The sequence below is a fragment of the Schistocerca piceifrons genome, chromosome 1 (assembly GCF_021461385.2).
Source record: "Schistocerca piceifrons isolate TAMUIC-IGC-003096 chromosome 1, iqSchPice1.1, whole genome shotgun sequence".
Taxonomy (NCBI): Eukaryota; Metazoa; Arthropoda; class Insecta; order Orthoptera; family Acrididae; genus Schistocerca; species Schistocerca piceifrons.
In genome coordinates this window covers 42168288-42184961 of record NC_060138.1, presented here as the reverse complement: position 1 = coordinate 42184961, position 16674 = coordinate 42168288, and the positions used below count along the sequence as shown (strand labels likewise).

General features: G+C 41.9%; 1 protein-coding gene across 1 annotated transcript in view; it reads right to left on the bottom strand.

The window, feature by feature from the left end:
- Window positions 1–732: 732 nt before the first annotated feature.
- LOC124775752 overlaps window positions 733–16674 on the bottom strand; it is a 357417-nt gene continuing 341475 nt past the window's right edge. Inside the window, exon 17 of the mRNA XM_047250614.1 lies at window positions 733–1044. Coding sequence (XP_047106570.1) covers window positions 965–1044 — 80 coding nt within the window. The 3' untranslated portion in view covers window positions 733–964. The remainder of the gene's footprint in view (window positions 1045–16674) is intronic.

Genomic DNA, 16674 nt, shown 5'->3' with positions numbered 1-16674 from the left:
GATTTGTTTCAAATGAGTCCAAATAGTTTTGAACCACTGTCTGGGTCTCCATTATGTGATTATAAAGTAATTCCATTGTAACATATGAAAGTTTTGCTCTGTTCTCACAGTATACATTCAAACTGTCTGCTCTTGGCACCACTAACTTCCATACACTAAGTCAGCTTACTATCTTTACCTAGTGCATGGAAGTCAAAGAGATTATTATTACTACAATTGCCGCATACTAGGCAAATCTTCTTAACCAACTGGATAAAAAATATGAGAAGATGCCTAAATGACAAAAAAGGCATCTTTGATGAGGATAAGGAATTGCATCTGCTCACATAGGGAGTCCTGAATTTTTGAAGTAAGAGTTGCTGGAATGTAAACTCAATTATGGAAATTTCTTATCCACTGACTTGCATCAGTTTCCAGGTCCAAAGAACATTTTTGTCTTGGAAACATTTTGAATCCATTGAAGAAGATATGGCAGTTGCAGGTGAGTATTCTGGAAACCTTTCAGAAACACGTTTCATGAGGGAAAATACGAGGCAAGTATAACTACAAAAACACAATATCTTTTTACTGTCTTTTCAAGAACTTTTTATTGTTCACTCTCATATACACATACAGTTACTGCTTTGCTATTGTTTTTATCTAATATTGATGTTCAGTCTCATATGACAGTTCAAGTTTTTGCAATCCGTTCACCAGCTGGAATAGGATTTGAGAGTTTCCTTCATGGAAAAGATGTAAACTGCGATTTTATTAAAGATGCACATATATACAACAACATTCAAAACACAAAGTTTATAAAAGCTGCAGACTAACCATGTTTTATTTGGCACTCAAATAAATTGCAGATAAAAAGAGAACCTGTATCAATACAAGTTTCATGGGTAGTAACAAGTGTAGTCGCTATTTAATATAAGATGACAGTGTTCTCTCTGCCCCTTCCTTATCAGTCTCTCTGAAGCCATTGTCATGGTAGACTTATGTAGATTGGACCAAATGGTATGCTCCTATCTTGTTGTAGAACTACCTTCTTTCGGAAGTCCAGTTCTGAAATTGAAAAGGCAATTTGTTTAATAATTTTATGAGTTAACGAAGAGCACACAAAAAACATCAAATACAATACAACCGTTTCGAAGACAAATAATATAAGGAAAAAGGTGACCACTCGCTATGTAACTGTGGTATTCATCAGTCGACAGGCATATAAACAATAAAGGAAATGTTATTGAATTTTCAGAATGTCATTCTCCAGAGGTAATGCAAAAACACAAAGGCTCACATATAACACCTACATTGTCACAGCATTGCAGGCAGACTGTGGCAAGGGAAAGAAGGGAGGGAAGGTTGCCTGAGGGCTAGCAAATCATAGAGTAAGAAGGTAAAGTGGGGGTAATGGGGACAGGTTGTAGTGCTTTGAGAATTTCCGCATACATTGCAGAACCACTTGTCCTTCCACTGTCTTGAACATATGATATTTTAAAAATAAGTGTGCAAGAACGTACATATTGCGCGACACGTTTGTGCGTGCAGGCTGAAAAGCAGTCACGAGCACAAGGTAGACGTGTTGGTCAAACAGCATCGACAAGTGTTTTCTGCTCGAGCCACGGAAGTCGTATTGGAAGAACAAGAAGTAATCATGTAGTTTTCTTTGCCATTTTAGTGTCTGCGATTATTGTTAAAGAAAAATGAACAATGAATTATAGACATTCTGATTGGACTTCATGTGTTGGACTTGCTAGAAGCAAGACACATGTTCATAAATTATGAGCGGTTCTTAAACCAACTCACTTATAAATGTAATTAAACCTGTTTCTAGAACTCGAGCTATGAGTGAAATACGACAAGATGAATATATTTATACGTGGAATGTGAGAATGTTCTTCTGCATAGTTAACTACACCATTAATTGGTGAAAACATAAAGTTTGTATATATACTGCACACATTCTATCATCAAAAGAGCATTAGAACTTGGTGACCTGTGTGAAAGGCTGGAAGAAAACAGGAATTTTGAGATGAAAATGAGATTAGAAGATGATATGTGTTGCTATAGCACCCGAGTATAACAAGAAGAGAAAACCATTAAGAGAAACTAGATTAAGCCCAACAATGAAATGAAAAAAAATTGCGAATGCAACAAAGGGAAAGACGAAAGAAAGTCTTAACGTTAAAAGAACAGAGATATCTCGATGTATTAGACTAAGAAGAGATACGCCGAGTACAATTTGGCTAAGATGATTTGGTATGGAGAGTACACAGCTCCCACACACCTCGCAGCCGACACTGATGCTGAAACTAACATTCGATGTCGCCGGCGCCCGTGCTGTTCACCGGTGCTGATTCCGCACCTGGTCACCGATGCAGCCTAAAACTCTACGCCAGGTGAACGTGAGACAATAATTGTTTGAATCGAAAGTTACAGAAACTATTCAAAGACTATAGTACTGTAGTTAGTATATTTAGAGGTGAGTGTTTTTAATGATAACCTGATCTAAAAAAAAACATGGATAATACTCAAGAAACTGGGAAACTTCAGAGCCAGACATGGCTATGACAGTGACAAAGGAAGTGCCAGACTGGTCTGAAGTAGTGAATTTAATTAAAGCCCAGCGGGCAGTTTCAGCGGCTTTAAGATAGGAACTAAGTCTTAAATTAGACGCAGTTAATACTCAACTAAATGCTAGATTAGATAACCCAAGAACAGAGTCAAATGCCCAAGTTACTACTTTAAGTAAAAGTTTAGAAGCACAGAGTGCAGTTTTAAATGCTCAAAGTCTTCAGTTAGATTCAGTGCATACCCAATTAAATATTAAATTAGATGTTCAGAGTGAGGTTTTAAGTAACCAGAGTGAAACCTTGAACAGTCAAGCAACAAATATATCTTTATTAAAGACTGAATTTGACACTCTACATAATAAGGTCAAAAATCTGAAGTTAGATTTTAAGAGTGAACTAACTAGTACTTGGAATACTCACATAAATCAACTGTTTACTGACTTTGACCAGAGACAGAATGAGCAATTTCAGAATTTTACAAAGAAACTAAAATTTGATATTGGAGATAAATGTAATAATGTAGAAACTGAACTTAGCGAAAAGTTAGGATCATTTCAAAGCGTATGCAATTTACGTTCAATGCTGTAAAGCAGAGGTTGCACACCTTAAGACAGAGTTTGGAAAAACAGGATGAATTACTACCTATGGTTCAATCGCAAATTGCAGGCATGAGCATTCAAGTAGATAGCGTGGAACGAAATGTCAAGGAGAAATTAGCCACTGCTGTCATAGAAAATATAAGTAATCTGGAGAAACAGGTAAAGGAAATAATCGATTGAAAAGTTGCTGAGAGGGTAACCTCCGACAACGTTTCTTCAAATTTAGCTTCAGAACCTAATGATACTAAGAGAGGCACATATAATTTATGGAAGGAATTCAAACTTATACAGGACAAAGTAGAAAATAGCATAACTTTACATAATGTTGTGTTTCCTAGTAAAGTGGTAATTGTTTTGTTGTTGGGAGATTTTCACACAAAAGTTAACGGGAAGTATTGGGCCGTAAGTAATCGAGAGAAGTTAACATCACATCAATGGGATCCGGGCAGAGTCACATCTGTCTTCCAGAGATGTTAATGTTCTGTGTTAATAGGAGGAGTGACGACTGTTGGATACCTAGTTGTTTTCGGTGTTTCTTCTGTACTATTTTTCCTGCACTGAATTCCCTTCAAATCTTAAACTATTCTGTAATCTATTCTTGAATTCTTGTACTATCCTATTATCCATTTCTAGAGACACAGACCCATGTGGAAGTATGATGACCCGAAACTGGTCTTGGTATGTGATTGAGCTGTCCTCAGTTGTTAGCACCCGATAAGTATTTAAGTCACCTTCACGCTCCGCTCCAGTCAGCGGTGGTCTCAAATCCCGGCATCAGCATATAGTTAGGCCTCATTTTTGCCTAAGCTATTCTTTGAAAGTAATTTCTTATCTAGTTGATCTATGTAAACCTGGGTGGAGATTAATAAACTGCAAAGAATATTAGATTAATAGAAAATGGAATTTTATGTGAATCATTCCATAACTGTGATAACAAGATACGTAATTTTACCTTTATGAGATGTGATGTGTAAGGGAAGGTTTGTATTAGTTTTGGAAGGGGTGGGTAGCGTAAGTACAAACATGGCTAACAAATGCTTCAAATGGCTCTGAGCACAATGGGACTTAACTTGTGAGGTCATCAGTCCCCTGGAACTTAGATCTACTTAAACCTAACTAACCTAAGGACATCACACACATCCATGCCCGAGGCAGGGTTCAAACCTGTGACTGTAGCAGTCGCGCGGTTCCAGACTGTAGCGCCTAGAACCGCTCGGCCACACCGGCTGGCAACATGGCTAACACAGAACACGCACCACACCTTCCAAATGATCCTTGCAGACTAATGTGACTGATTCTTCACCATTTGCCATTCCATAGGGGTTGTTAAGATTTTTCTTTTGGTACTTCAAAGGTGAAAGTGAGAATGTCTGTTCTGTAGGAGACGTTAAACACCATACCTCCTCCGGCTTCTCAAACAAGTACCGGTGAAGTAGGCATCCTGGGGAAGGAGGTGGGAAGGGTTTCCTGTCTTTGGGGCTATCTTCTTTCTCTTCTTCGATCTTAGCAACGGTTTCTACTTTTTCCTTTCTTACTTCTCATCTGAGTACTGGTCTAACTTTTTCTCTTTGCACATTCATATACTGCTATCGCTGAAGTCATTCTTATTATCCATGGTTTCCAATAACCGTCAACTTATTTCATATAAGTAAGCTGAAGAAACAGGATACACAAACACACTTACCCATACACACAATGAAACATGAAGATGCAAACAATGAAACTACAGATAAAATTGATGTAAGAATCATCAAGCGTTGTAGGGGGAAAGAATGTGCACATAGAGAAATATGCACACATGGCTGTTTATTATGATGGTTCTACATCGCCTAGTTACTTGGAAAAACTATCATATAGATAATTATTAATATGTATATATAGGAAATACATCGCCTAGTTACTTGGAAATTGCATAGGTACATAAGGATATAAAAACGATGATAATTTTACATTGAGTTTACCCAAGTAGGAAGGGTGAATAAGGAAAGAGAACATGAGCAAGAGAGGCCAGTCTAACAAATATTCTGATTATAATAAAGGGAAACATTCCAAGTAGGAATAATATATCTAAAAACAAAGATGATGTGACTTACCAAATGAAAGTGCTGGCAGGTCGACAGACACACAAACAAACACAAACATACACACAAAATTCAAGCTTTCGCAACAAACTGTTGCCTCATCAGGAAAGAGGGAAGGAGAGGGAAAGACGAAAGGATGTGGGTTTTAAGGGAGAGGGTAAGGAGTCATTCCAATCCCGGGAGCGGAAAGACTTACCTTAGGGGGGAAAAAAGGACGGGTATACACTCCCACACACACACATATCCATCCACACATATACAGACACAAGCAGACGTATTTAAAGACAAAGAGTTTGGGCAGAGATGTCAGTCGAGGCAGAAGTACAGAGGCAAAGATGTTGTTGAATGACAGGTGAGGTACGAGTGGCGGCAACTTGAAATTAGCTGAGATTGAGGCCGGGTGGATAACGGGAAGAGAGGATATATTGAAGAGCAAGTTCCCATCTCCGGAGTTCGGATAGGTTGGTGTTAGTGGGAAGTATCCAGATAACCCGGACGGTGTAACACTGTGCCAAGATGTGCTGGCCGTGCACCAAGGCATGTTTAGCCACAGGTTGATCCTCATTACCAACAAACACTGTCTGCCTGTGTCCATTCATGCAAATGGACAGTTTGTTGCTGGTCATTCCCACATAGAATGCGTCACAGTGTAGGCAGGCCAGTTGGTACATCACGTGGGTGCTTTCACACGTGGCTCTGCCTTTGATCGTGTACACCTCCCGGGTTACAGGACTGGAGTAGGTGGTGGTGGGAGGGTGCATGGGACAGGTTTTACACTGGGGGTGGTTACAAGTAGGAGCCAGAGGGTAGGGAAGGTGGTTTGGGGATTTCATAGGGATGAACTAAGAGGTTACGAAGGTTCGGTGGACGGCGGAAAGACACTCTTGGTGGAGTGGGGAGGATTTCATGAAGGATGGATCTCATTTCAGGGCAGGATTTGAGGAAGTCGTATCCCTGCTGGAGAGCCACATTCAGAATCTGATCCAGTTCCGGAAAGTATCCTGTCACAAGTGGAGCACTTTTGTGGTTCTTCTGTGGGAGGTTCTGGGTTTGAGAGGATGAGGAAGTGGCTCTGGTTATTTGCTTCTGTACCAGGTCGGGAGGGTAGTTGCGGGATGTGAAAGCTGTTGTCAGGTTGTTGGTGTAATGCTTCAGGGATTCCGGACTGGAGCAGATTCATTTGCCACGAAGACCTAGGCTTTAGGGAAGGGACCGTTTGATGTGGAATGGGTGACAGCTGTCGTAATGGAGGTACTGTTGATTGTTGGTGGGTTTGATGTGGACGGACATGTGAAGTTGGCCATTAGACAGGTGGAGGTCAACATCAAGGAAAGTGGCATGGGATTTGGAGTAGGACCAGGTGAATTTGATGGAACCAAAGGAGTTGAGGTTGGAGAGGAAATTCTGGAGTTCTTCTTCACTGTGAGTCCACATCATGAAGATGTCATTAATAAATCTGTACCAAACTTTGGGTTGGCAGGCCTGGGTAACCAAGAAGGCTTCCTCTAAGCGACCCATGAATAGGTTGGCGTACGAAGGGGCCATCCTGGTACCCATGGCTGTTCCCTTTAATTTTTGGTATGTCTCGCCTTCAAAAGTGAAGAAGTTGTGGGTCAGGATGAAGCTGGCTAAGGTAATGAGGAAAGAGGTTATAGGTAGGGTGGCAGGTGATCGGCATGAAAGGAAGTGCTCCATCGCAGCGAGGCCCTGGATGTGCAGGATATTTGTGTATAAGGAAGTGGCATCAATGGTTACAAGGATGGTTTCTGGGGGTAACGGATTGGGTAAGGATTCCAGGCGTTCGAGAAAGTGGTTGGTGTCTTTGATGAAGGATGGGAGACTGCACGTAATGGGTTGAAGGTGTTGATCTACGTAGGCAGAGATACGTTCTATGGGGGCTTGGTAACCAGCTACAATGGGGCGGCCGGGATGATTGGGTTTGTGAATTTTAGGAAGAAGGTAGAAGGTAGGGGTGCGGGGTGTCGGTGGGGTCAGGAGGTTGATGGAGTCAAGTGAAAGGTTTTGTAAGGGGCCTAAGGTTCTGAGGATTCCTTGAAGCTCCGCCTGGACATCAGGAATGGGATTACCTTGGCAAACTTTGTATGTGGTGTTGTCTGAAAGCTGACGCAGTCCCTCAGCCACATACTCCCGACGATCAAGTACCAAGGTCGTTGAACCCTTGTCCGCCGGAAGAATGACGATGGACCGGTCAGCCTTCAGATCACGGATAGCCTGGGCTTCAGCAGTGGTGATGTTGGGAGTAGGATTAAGGTTTTTTAAGAAGGATTGAGAGGCAAGGCTGGAAGTCAGAAATTCCTGGAAGGTTTGGAGAGGGTGATTTTGAGGAAGATGAGGTGGGTCCCGCTGTGACGGAGGACGGAACTGTTCCAGGCAGGGTTCAATTTGGATAGTGTCTTGGGGAGTTGGATCATTAGGGGTAGGATTAGGATCATCCCTGAAGCATCCCTGAAGCATTACACCAACAACCTGACAACAGCTTTCACATCCCGCAACTACCCTCCCGACCTGGTACAGAAGCAAATAACCAGAGCCACTTCCTCATCCTCTCAAACCCAGAACCTCCCACAGAAGAACCACAAAAGTGCCCCACTTGTGACAGGATACTTTCCGGGACTGGATCAGATTCTGAATGTGGCTCTCCAGCAGGGATACGACTTCCTCAAATCCTGCCCTGAAATGAGATCCATCCTTCATGAAATCCTCCCCACTCCACCAAGAGTGTCTTTTCGCCGTCCACCGAACCTTCGTAACCTCTTAGTTCATCCCTATGAAATCCCCAAACCACCTTCCCTACCCTCTGGCTCCTACTTGTAACCGCCCCCGGTGTAAAACCTGTCCCATGCACCCTCCCACCACCACCTACTCCAGTCCTGTAACCCGGGAGGTGTACACGATCAAAGGCAGAGCCACGTGTGAAAGCACCCACGTGATCTACCAACTGACCTGCCTACACTGTGACGCATTCTATGTGGGAATGACCAGCAACAAACTGTCCATTCGCATGAATGGACACAGGCAGACAGTGTTTGTTGGTAATGAGGATCAACCTGTGGCTAAACATGCCTTGGTGCACGGCCAGCACATCTTGGCACAGTGTTACACCGTCCGGGTTATCTGGATACTTCCCACTAACACCAACCTATCCAAACTCCGGAGATGGGAACTTGCTCTTAAATATATCCTTTCTTCCCGTTATCCACCACGCCTCAATCTCCGCTAATTTCAAGTTGCCGCCACTCGTACCTCACCTGTCATTCAACAACATCTTTGCCTCTGCACTTCTGCCTCGACTGACATCTCTGCTCAAACTCTTTGTCTTTAAATACGTCTGCTTGTGTCTGTATATGTGTGGATGGATATGTGTGTGAGTACGAGTGTATACCCGTCCTTTTTTCCTTTTTTCCCCCCTAAGGTAAGTCTTTCCGCTCCCGGGATTGGAATGACTCCTTACCCTCTCCCTTAAAACCCACATCCTTTCGTCTTTCCCTCTCCTTCCCTCTTTCCTGATGAGGCAACAGTTTGTTGCGAAAGCTTGAATTTTGTGTGTATGTTTGTGTTTGTTTGTGTGTCTGTCGACCTGCCAGCACTTCATTTGGTAAGTCACATCATCTTTGTTTTTAGATATATTTTTCCTACGTGGAATGTTTCCCTTTATTATAACCATATCATTAATTTGAACCCAACAATTACGTTTGTTATTGTCGCTGTTGCATTTCGAAATCTTTCCTGTCGTCTTATTTCCTCTTTCTGTTTTTACCAGTAGTCTTACTTTGTATTCACCTTCCCCTTTTTACCGTAATACAATTTTATCCCGCCTATATATACTCAATAATACGTAACTCACTTCCAAACCATAACCAAAAAAATTTTAATTTCCGCCTTCAACACTACCGCTGCTATAAAATCCACCGTTTCTAGTTCAATAACAGCTGCTTCCACGTATTAAACAACCATTTCGGCTAGTTCTGATAACTTTCACTTTATTTCCACTTCCGTTTTTCGCACATCACTGATCATTTTTAGACGCTCCCCACAGGTTTTAACGTCATTATTCCTTCGTCAGACAATTTTTAGCCCCATTTTCGTAATCTTTCACCACAACACCACTCCTTTTAATACATTTACACGTTTTTTCGAAATTTTCCCGAATTTCTCCGTCCTTTAACGTGTTTTAGCGGCAACACAACCACCTAACCTTCATGCACATCGCTGTCTACCAACCCAAGTTCACCACAGGATCAACTTAACCAACACTTTTTCGCCTTTTTTCATACCAGATCTCCAGTTACTTTCTAGTTCACCCTTATCTCTCCCCATATATTTTTATCTTTCATTTTCATTTCAACCTCATGTTACACTTTCCAGCTTCTAATACCATGTCACCCTCACAACACCCCCACAACGACCCCATTAAGTTTTATTTACATTCCCTCCGCAAACATGCCTTCACCCTAGCCAGATTACGCTCACATATTTTATTTTCTCAGGCTTGTCTGACATTTGGCATAACCCTCAAAGGCCTCACACTTAAAGTTCCCATCTCTGGCTGCAACCCTTCTTCCCATCAGTCCCTATACCAGTTCCAAACTGAACAATCCATTGCCCTCACCCACCTAATCCTTCACCTACACATCAACTCAGCCAATGAACACACCCGTCAACTCTTATCCTTAATAAAAGTCCTCAATCTTTCCTCTCCCACATCCACACCGGCTATTCAGAGCATCCTCCTACAGGCCAACCGCAAATTAGCACAGCATGCCACCCTTCACCTCAAAAAACTATCCAATCTCCTGGTTTCCCACCTCCGGAAAGGCAACTCACTCACCCTTCACAACCTTTCCAGCAAACCTCAACCACCTCTCATTGCACACAAACCCAGTCTCTCCCATCTACTCAGTCTCCCACTTCCAGCTCCACTCCATCCAAAACCTCAAAATTCCAATCAACACAATCTGGCACCACAACACCCTAATTCAGTAGTTAACCTTTCCTCCAAACCTCTCTCCCAATCCGAAACCTCTGTCCTATCCAAAGGCCTCACATTCAGCCCCACTCCCAGATTCAACCAAACAGCCCTCGTCAAAGATTTACTGTCCTACACTCGTACTCTCTGCTGGAAATATCACTTTGCCACGAAGAAAAATGATCCTAATCCTACCCCTAATGATCCAACTCCCCAAGACACTATCCAAATTCAACCCTGCCTGGAACAGTTCCGTCCTCCGTCACAGCGGGACCCACCTCATCTTCCTCAAAATCACCCTCTCCAAACCTTCCAGGAATTTCTGACTTCCAGCCTTGCCTCTCAATCCTTCTTAAAAAACCTTAATCCTATTCCCAACATCACCACTGCTGAAGCCCAGGCTATCCGTGATCTGAAGGCTGACCGGTCCATCGGCATTCTTCCGGCGGACAAGGGTTCCACGACCGTGGTACTTGATCGTCGGGAGTATGTGGCTGAGGGACTGCGTCAGCTTTCAGACAACACCACATACAAAGTTTGCCAAGGTAATCCCATTCCTGATGTCCAGGCGGAGCTTCAAGGAATCCTCAGAACCTTAGGCCCCCTACAAAACCTTTCACCTGACTCCATCAACCTCCTGACCCCACCGACACCCCACACCCCTACCTTCTACCTTCTTCCTAAAATTCACAAACCCAATCATCCCGGCCGCCCCATTGTAGCTAGTTACCAAGCCCCCACAGAACGTATCTCTGCCTACGTAGAACAACACTTTCAACCCATTACGTGCAGTCTCCCATCCTTCATCAAAGACACCAACCACTTTCTCGAACGCCTGGAATCCTTACCCAATCCGTTACCCCCAGAAACCATCCTTGTAACCATTGATGCCACTTCCTTATACACAAATATCCTGCACATCCAGGGCCTCGCTGCGATGGAGCACTTCCTTTCACGCCGATCACCTGCCACCCTACCTAAAACCTCTTTCCTCATTACCTTAGCCAGCTTCATCTTGACCCACAACTTGTTCACTTTTGAAGGTGAGACATACCAACAATTAAAGGGAACAGCCATGGGTACCAGGATGGCCCCTTTGTACGCCAACCTATTCATGGGTCGCTTAGAGGAAGCCTTCTTGGTTACCCAGGCCTGCCAACCCAAAGTTTGGTACAGATTTATTGATGACATCTTCATGATCTGGACTCACAGTGAAGAAGAACTCCAGAATTTCCTCTCCAACCTCAACTCCTTTGGTTCCATCAGATTCACCTGGTCCTACTCCAAATCCCATGCCACTTTCCTTGATGTTGACCTCCACCTGTCTAATGGCCAACTTCACACGTCTGTCCACATCAAACCCACCAACAATCAACAGTACCTCCATTACGACAGCTGCCACCCATTCCACATCAAACGGTCCCTTCCCTACAGCCTAGGTCTTCGTGGCAAACGAATCTGCTCCAGTCCGGAATCCCTGAAGCATTACACCAACAACCTGACAACAGCTTTCACATCCCGCAACTACCCTCCCGACCTGGTACAGAAGCAAATAACCAGAGCCACTTCCTCATCCTCTCAAACCCAGAACCTCCCACAGAAGAACCACAAAAGTGCCCCACTTGTGACAGGATACTTTCCGGGACTGGATCAGATTCTGAATGTGGCTCTCCAGCAGGGATACGACTTCCTCAAATCCTGCCCTGAAATGAGATCCATCCTTCATGAAATCCTCCCCACTCCACCAAGAGTGTCTTTCCGCCGTCCACTGAACCTTCGTAACCTCTTAGTTCATCCCTATGAAATCCCCAAACCACCTTCCCTACCCTCTGGCTCCTACTTGTAACCGCCCCCGGTGTAAAACCTGTCCCATGCACCCTCCCACCACCACCTACTCCAGTCCTGTAACCCGGAAGGTGTACACGATCAAAGGCAGAGCCACGTGTGAAAGCACCCACGTGATCTACCAACTGACCTGCCTACACTGTGACGCATTCTATGTGGGAATGACCAGCAACAAACTGTCCATTCGCATGAATGGACACAGGCAGACAGTGTTTGTTGGTAATGAGGATCAACCTGTGGCTAAACATGCCTTGGTGCACGGCCAGCACATCTTGGCACAGTGTTACACCGTCCGGGTTATCTGGATATTTCCCACTAACACCAACCTATCCGAACTCCGGAGATGGGAACTTGCTCTTCAATATATCCTCTCTTCCCATTATCCACCAGGCCTCAATCTCCGCTAATTTCAAGTTGCCGCCACTCGTACCTCACCTGTCATTCAACAACATCTTTGCCTCTGCACTTCTGCCTCGACTGACATCTCTGCCCAAACTCTTTGTCTTTAAATACGTCTGCTTGTGTCTGTATATGTGTGGATGGATATGTGTGTGTGTACGAGTGTATACCCGTTCTTTTTACCTTTTTTCCCCCCTAAGGTAAGTCTTTCCACTCCCGGGATTGGAATGACTCCTTACCCTCTCCCTTAAAACCCACATCCTTTCGTCTTTCCCTCTCCTTCCCTCTTTCCTGATGAGGCAACAGTTTGTTGCGAAAGCTTGAATTTTGTGTGTATGTTTGTGTTTGTTTGTGTGTCTGTCGACCTGCCAGCACTTTCATTTGGTAAGTCACATTATCTTTGTTTTTAGATATAAATATTCTGATTAATTTGATTTGTAGGGTGATTGCGGGACTCTTATAGCTCGAGTAAAATATACTGAATAGAGTAAATAGTAATAGTAATAGAAGTTGTTGAGTAAAGGAGGACTCTCGGGTATGAAATGAAGCATTAAGGAGCAAGTGTAAAGTGTGAACTAAATTTTTAATTTTACCAGAGAATATTTAATTATAGTGTACATAAAGATCTATACTAGGGAAATGAACCATGAGGCCTACTCATAAAGGATAAAGGAATACAAAAGGCAGATAGGCAGACTTAAGAAAGGGGTACCAAGAAGGGGACTGACCTGTGCCATAGCAAAATAGGAATCAAGAGGGGCGTACCTACTGAAATGGAAGGAGGGAGTGCACTCATAGGGTCAACCCATATGTAAGGTAAAGATACTGATCCAAGGGGGAAAGGACTGTATCATCATAGAAGTGTCGAGAAGAACACTTTCATTTGCCCAGAGTTCCTGCAGACTGCAAACAGTCTATAATTAATGAGGCTATCCTGTACTAAAGAAGCAGTACAAAGAATTAGAAAAAAGAGTAAAACACTTGAGTGTCATGAACACCTGGAGCTTATGATTGTAAACCCAAAGGTTTAGGCCCCACAACTCCTAGATATAAAAGAATTGACTCCAACTTGAGTGAAATACTCCCGTTGTTATAATTATAGTAAAATGAAAAAAGAAAGGCTAAATAGTAAATAAAAGGGTTATGCACAGTTCATAAAAAATGTGGAATTATGAATAGTTATTCTATGTAATTAATATTAATGTACATAATGAGTATGCCTAAAATATCGTGTGTTCGAGCTTAGGGGAGGGATGTGTAGTGCTTCGAGAATTTTCGCATAAATTCCAGAACCACTCATCATCCTATAATCTTGAACACACGGTATTTCAAAAATAAGTGTGCGAGAACGTACATACTATGCGACACATGTTTGTGTGTGCAGGCTGGAAAGGAGTCATGAGCACAAGGATGTCGAATGGCATCGACAAGTATTTGCCCCTCAAGTCACGGAAGTCATACTGGAAGAACAAGAAGTAATCATTGCTGTTTTAGTGTCACAATTATTGTTAAAGAAAAATGAACAATTGATTGTAGACATTTAATTGTACTTCATTTGTTGGATTTGCTAGAAGCAAGACATGTTCATAAATTATGAGTGGTTCTTAAGCCAATTTGCTTATGAATGTTAATTTAATGTGTTTCTAACCTTTGCATATGCGAGGGAGACTTACTTGATAGTGTTTGTTTATGTGGAGAATGAGATTTGTAAAACTGTGATGTTTGAATATACATCATTAAGTGGAGCAAAAGAAACTTTGTATGTCTGCTTACTTTTACAAGTAGAAAGAGTTCTTGAGAAATTCCTGTTCCTAGCAAATATACTTCGGAGAGGTGGTTTCAGCAATAAGCAATGAAAGTCAGCTGACCATCTCAAGTAAGTCGTATCATTAATGAAGTGGGAGTTTACACACATACCTCACCACTTTAAGTCATCCAAAACATTAGAAAGTGTGAATTAGGTGTAGGCTGGGGACCATGGACTGTGAGAGGCAAGATTGAATGTACATTTTTTGTCAGTTCTGATCAGAATGTTTGGTGTCAACAACTGTTTCCACTGTAGGAATGGGGAAGAGGACAGTAGATTTTTATCTAGTTCTGTGTGACGCCGAATTTGCATGTGACGCTGAAGGTAGCCCATTGGAAAGAACTGAAACTTCTATAAGATTGACATTAAATATTCCTAGATAGACTGACAACAGTGATCTGAGTTTTGTGGGTTGTTGGGAGGAAGTTTCGAGGTGTGTGATGGATGGAAGAAGCCACCAAGACAGTGCTTGCATGCTATGAGGCATTGGTTGACAGGGGGTTGGTTCACCAGAGGTATGACATGTCTTGTTGGACAATGGTATTCCAAGGCAGGCTTCGGAAAACATTTAACTTTTGTAGGTAGTGATTGAAGTGCTCTTCCATTTGTTGGAGAAAAGTGTTTTAATTTAGGACAGACCCTGATTTGATCATCCTCCCTGCAGACAAAATCTCTACCACTGCTGTGATTGACTGCAGTGATACCTAACAGAAGGCATCTGCCAACTCCCTCACTCTACCACCTACAATCTGTGCTATGATGATCCCATTTCAGAGGTCAAACATTCCTCCAATCCATACTCAAATCACTTGGTCTAGCCAAGTACCCATCTTCTGAATCCACCCACCTCCTCACCCCAACTACCCCCACAAACCGACCTTCTGCATCGGTGGCAGATTTACACATTTGCCACCAATAGGCTATTAAAATTTTATCACCCCTACCAACATCTACAATTCTATACCCTACTTCACAATCATGCTAATTAGAATTTTTTTGTCAATGAACTTGTAACTTCATTATTTGTGCACTATCGTCCTAATTACACATTTTTCCTGCAGTTAGTTTGACTGTAAACTAGGGGATCAATATGTCACTTCCTACATTATTTTTATGACCCAACGATTTAGATTACACAAGAAATAGTTTTTGGGCATATTTTTGAGCTAATAAAAGCTCAATCATATACTACTAATTATGATAATTTTTATTGACCTTGATTACAGTTTAAAAACAATATATTCAATTAACTGCTTACAATTTGGCTGATGATATGATGAAATTAGATTAATTAAGTTATGGAAGTTTTACAATACTATTCGCAAAATAATCAAGTATATCATCATACGAAATCTTATTCATTAGTTCTGACCCTATGTGCAAAAGAGCTAAGGAATTTAGCTTTTCTTGGCTTAAGGCATATCTTAGATATGATTATGCAAGAAAAGCTTCTCTCACCCAAACAATTTGTTACAGGAATAAAGATAGACTTTTCAATGATTGAGAATCTGGTTTTACCAAAATTCTTTGAGAAGAAAGGTGGCACTGAAAATGCATGTGTTCTTGAACTAAGTCAGTTTCTAAATCATTAGGACACATTTCTTCCAAGAGAAAGGCTTTTTCTGCAAGGGCTGATGATGACATTTCACTCATTTTGGTCAAAAACGAAAACTTTTCATTGAACGTGTTGTAGGCCTCCAACGAATCTTTTAATTTGGATACAAGTCTATCAATGAGGATGGGGAATGTGTTACCTCTGATAGTATCACTCACAGTCTTTCTCATTTCTTCATCGAGTATTTCATCATATATTTCTTTCCTTTTCAGTTGTATTTTTCCCATGTCTTTTGTATACTGTTTTGATATGCTTAATTCTGTCGCCTTTTCTTTGAGATGTATAAAAGTTTCTCGATCAGTAACAAAAAACTTGCAAAGAGGTTCGTAAAGATTGGCAACAGTGATTGAATCTACAGTAGAAGCCTGAATTTGAAAATTCGCTTTGTCTTTTCTTTCTTAAAAAATCATTCCACACAACAACCATTACCGCTGTTTCCAATTATTCTAGATCGAAAAGTATTTCCTTGCTTTGTTTTGCATTAAAAGCTTTTTGGTACAATCATCCTTGATTGATTCAAATTTTTTTAAGCATTTCATGGCAAGAATGTCTCAAAATTCTACATGCACCCTCTCTAGCTGATCGACGTGTCAGACTTATACTCTTTAGTGTTTTCCCTTTCTCGATTTTAGTCCATAATTTTTGCCAATGTTATGTTGAACATAAAAAAAAACTAATTTCTTAAAGCGATCTGAAGAATTGACAAGCTTCCGTGCAAAATTCAGCAGCCATAGTTGCCCCTAAATTTAAAGATAGACTTTGACTGTGGATATCGTATCACAGACACAG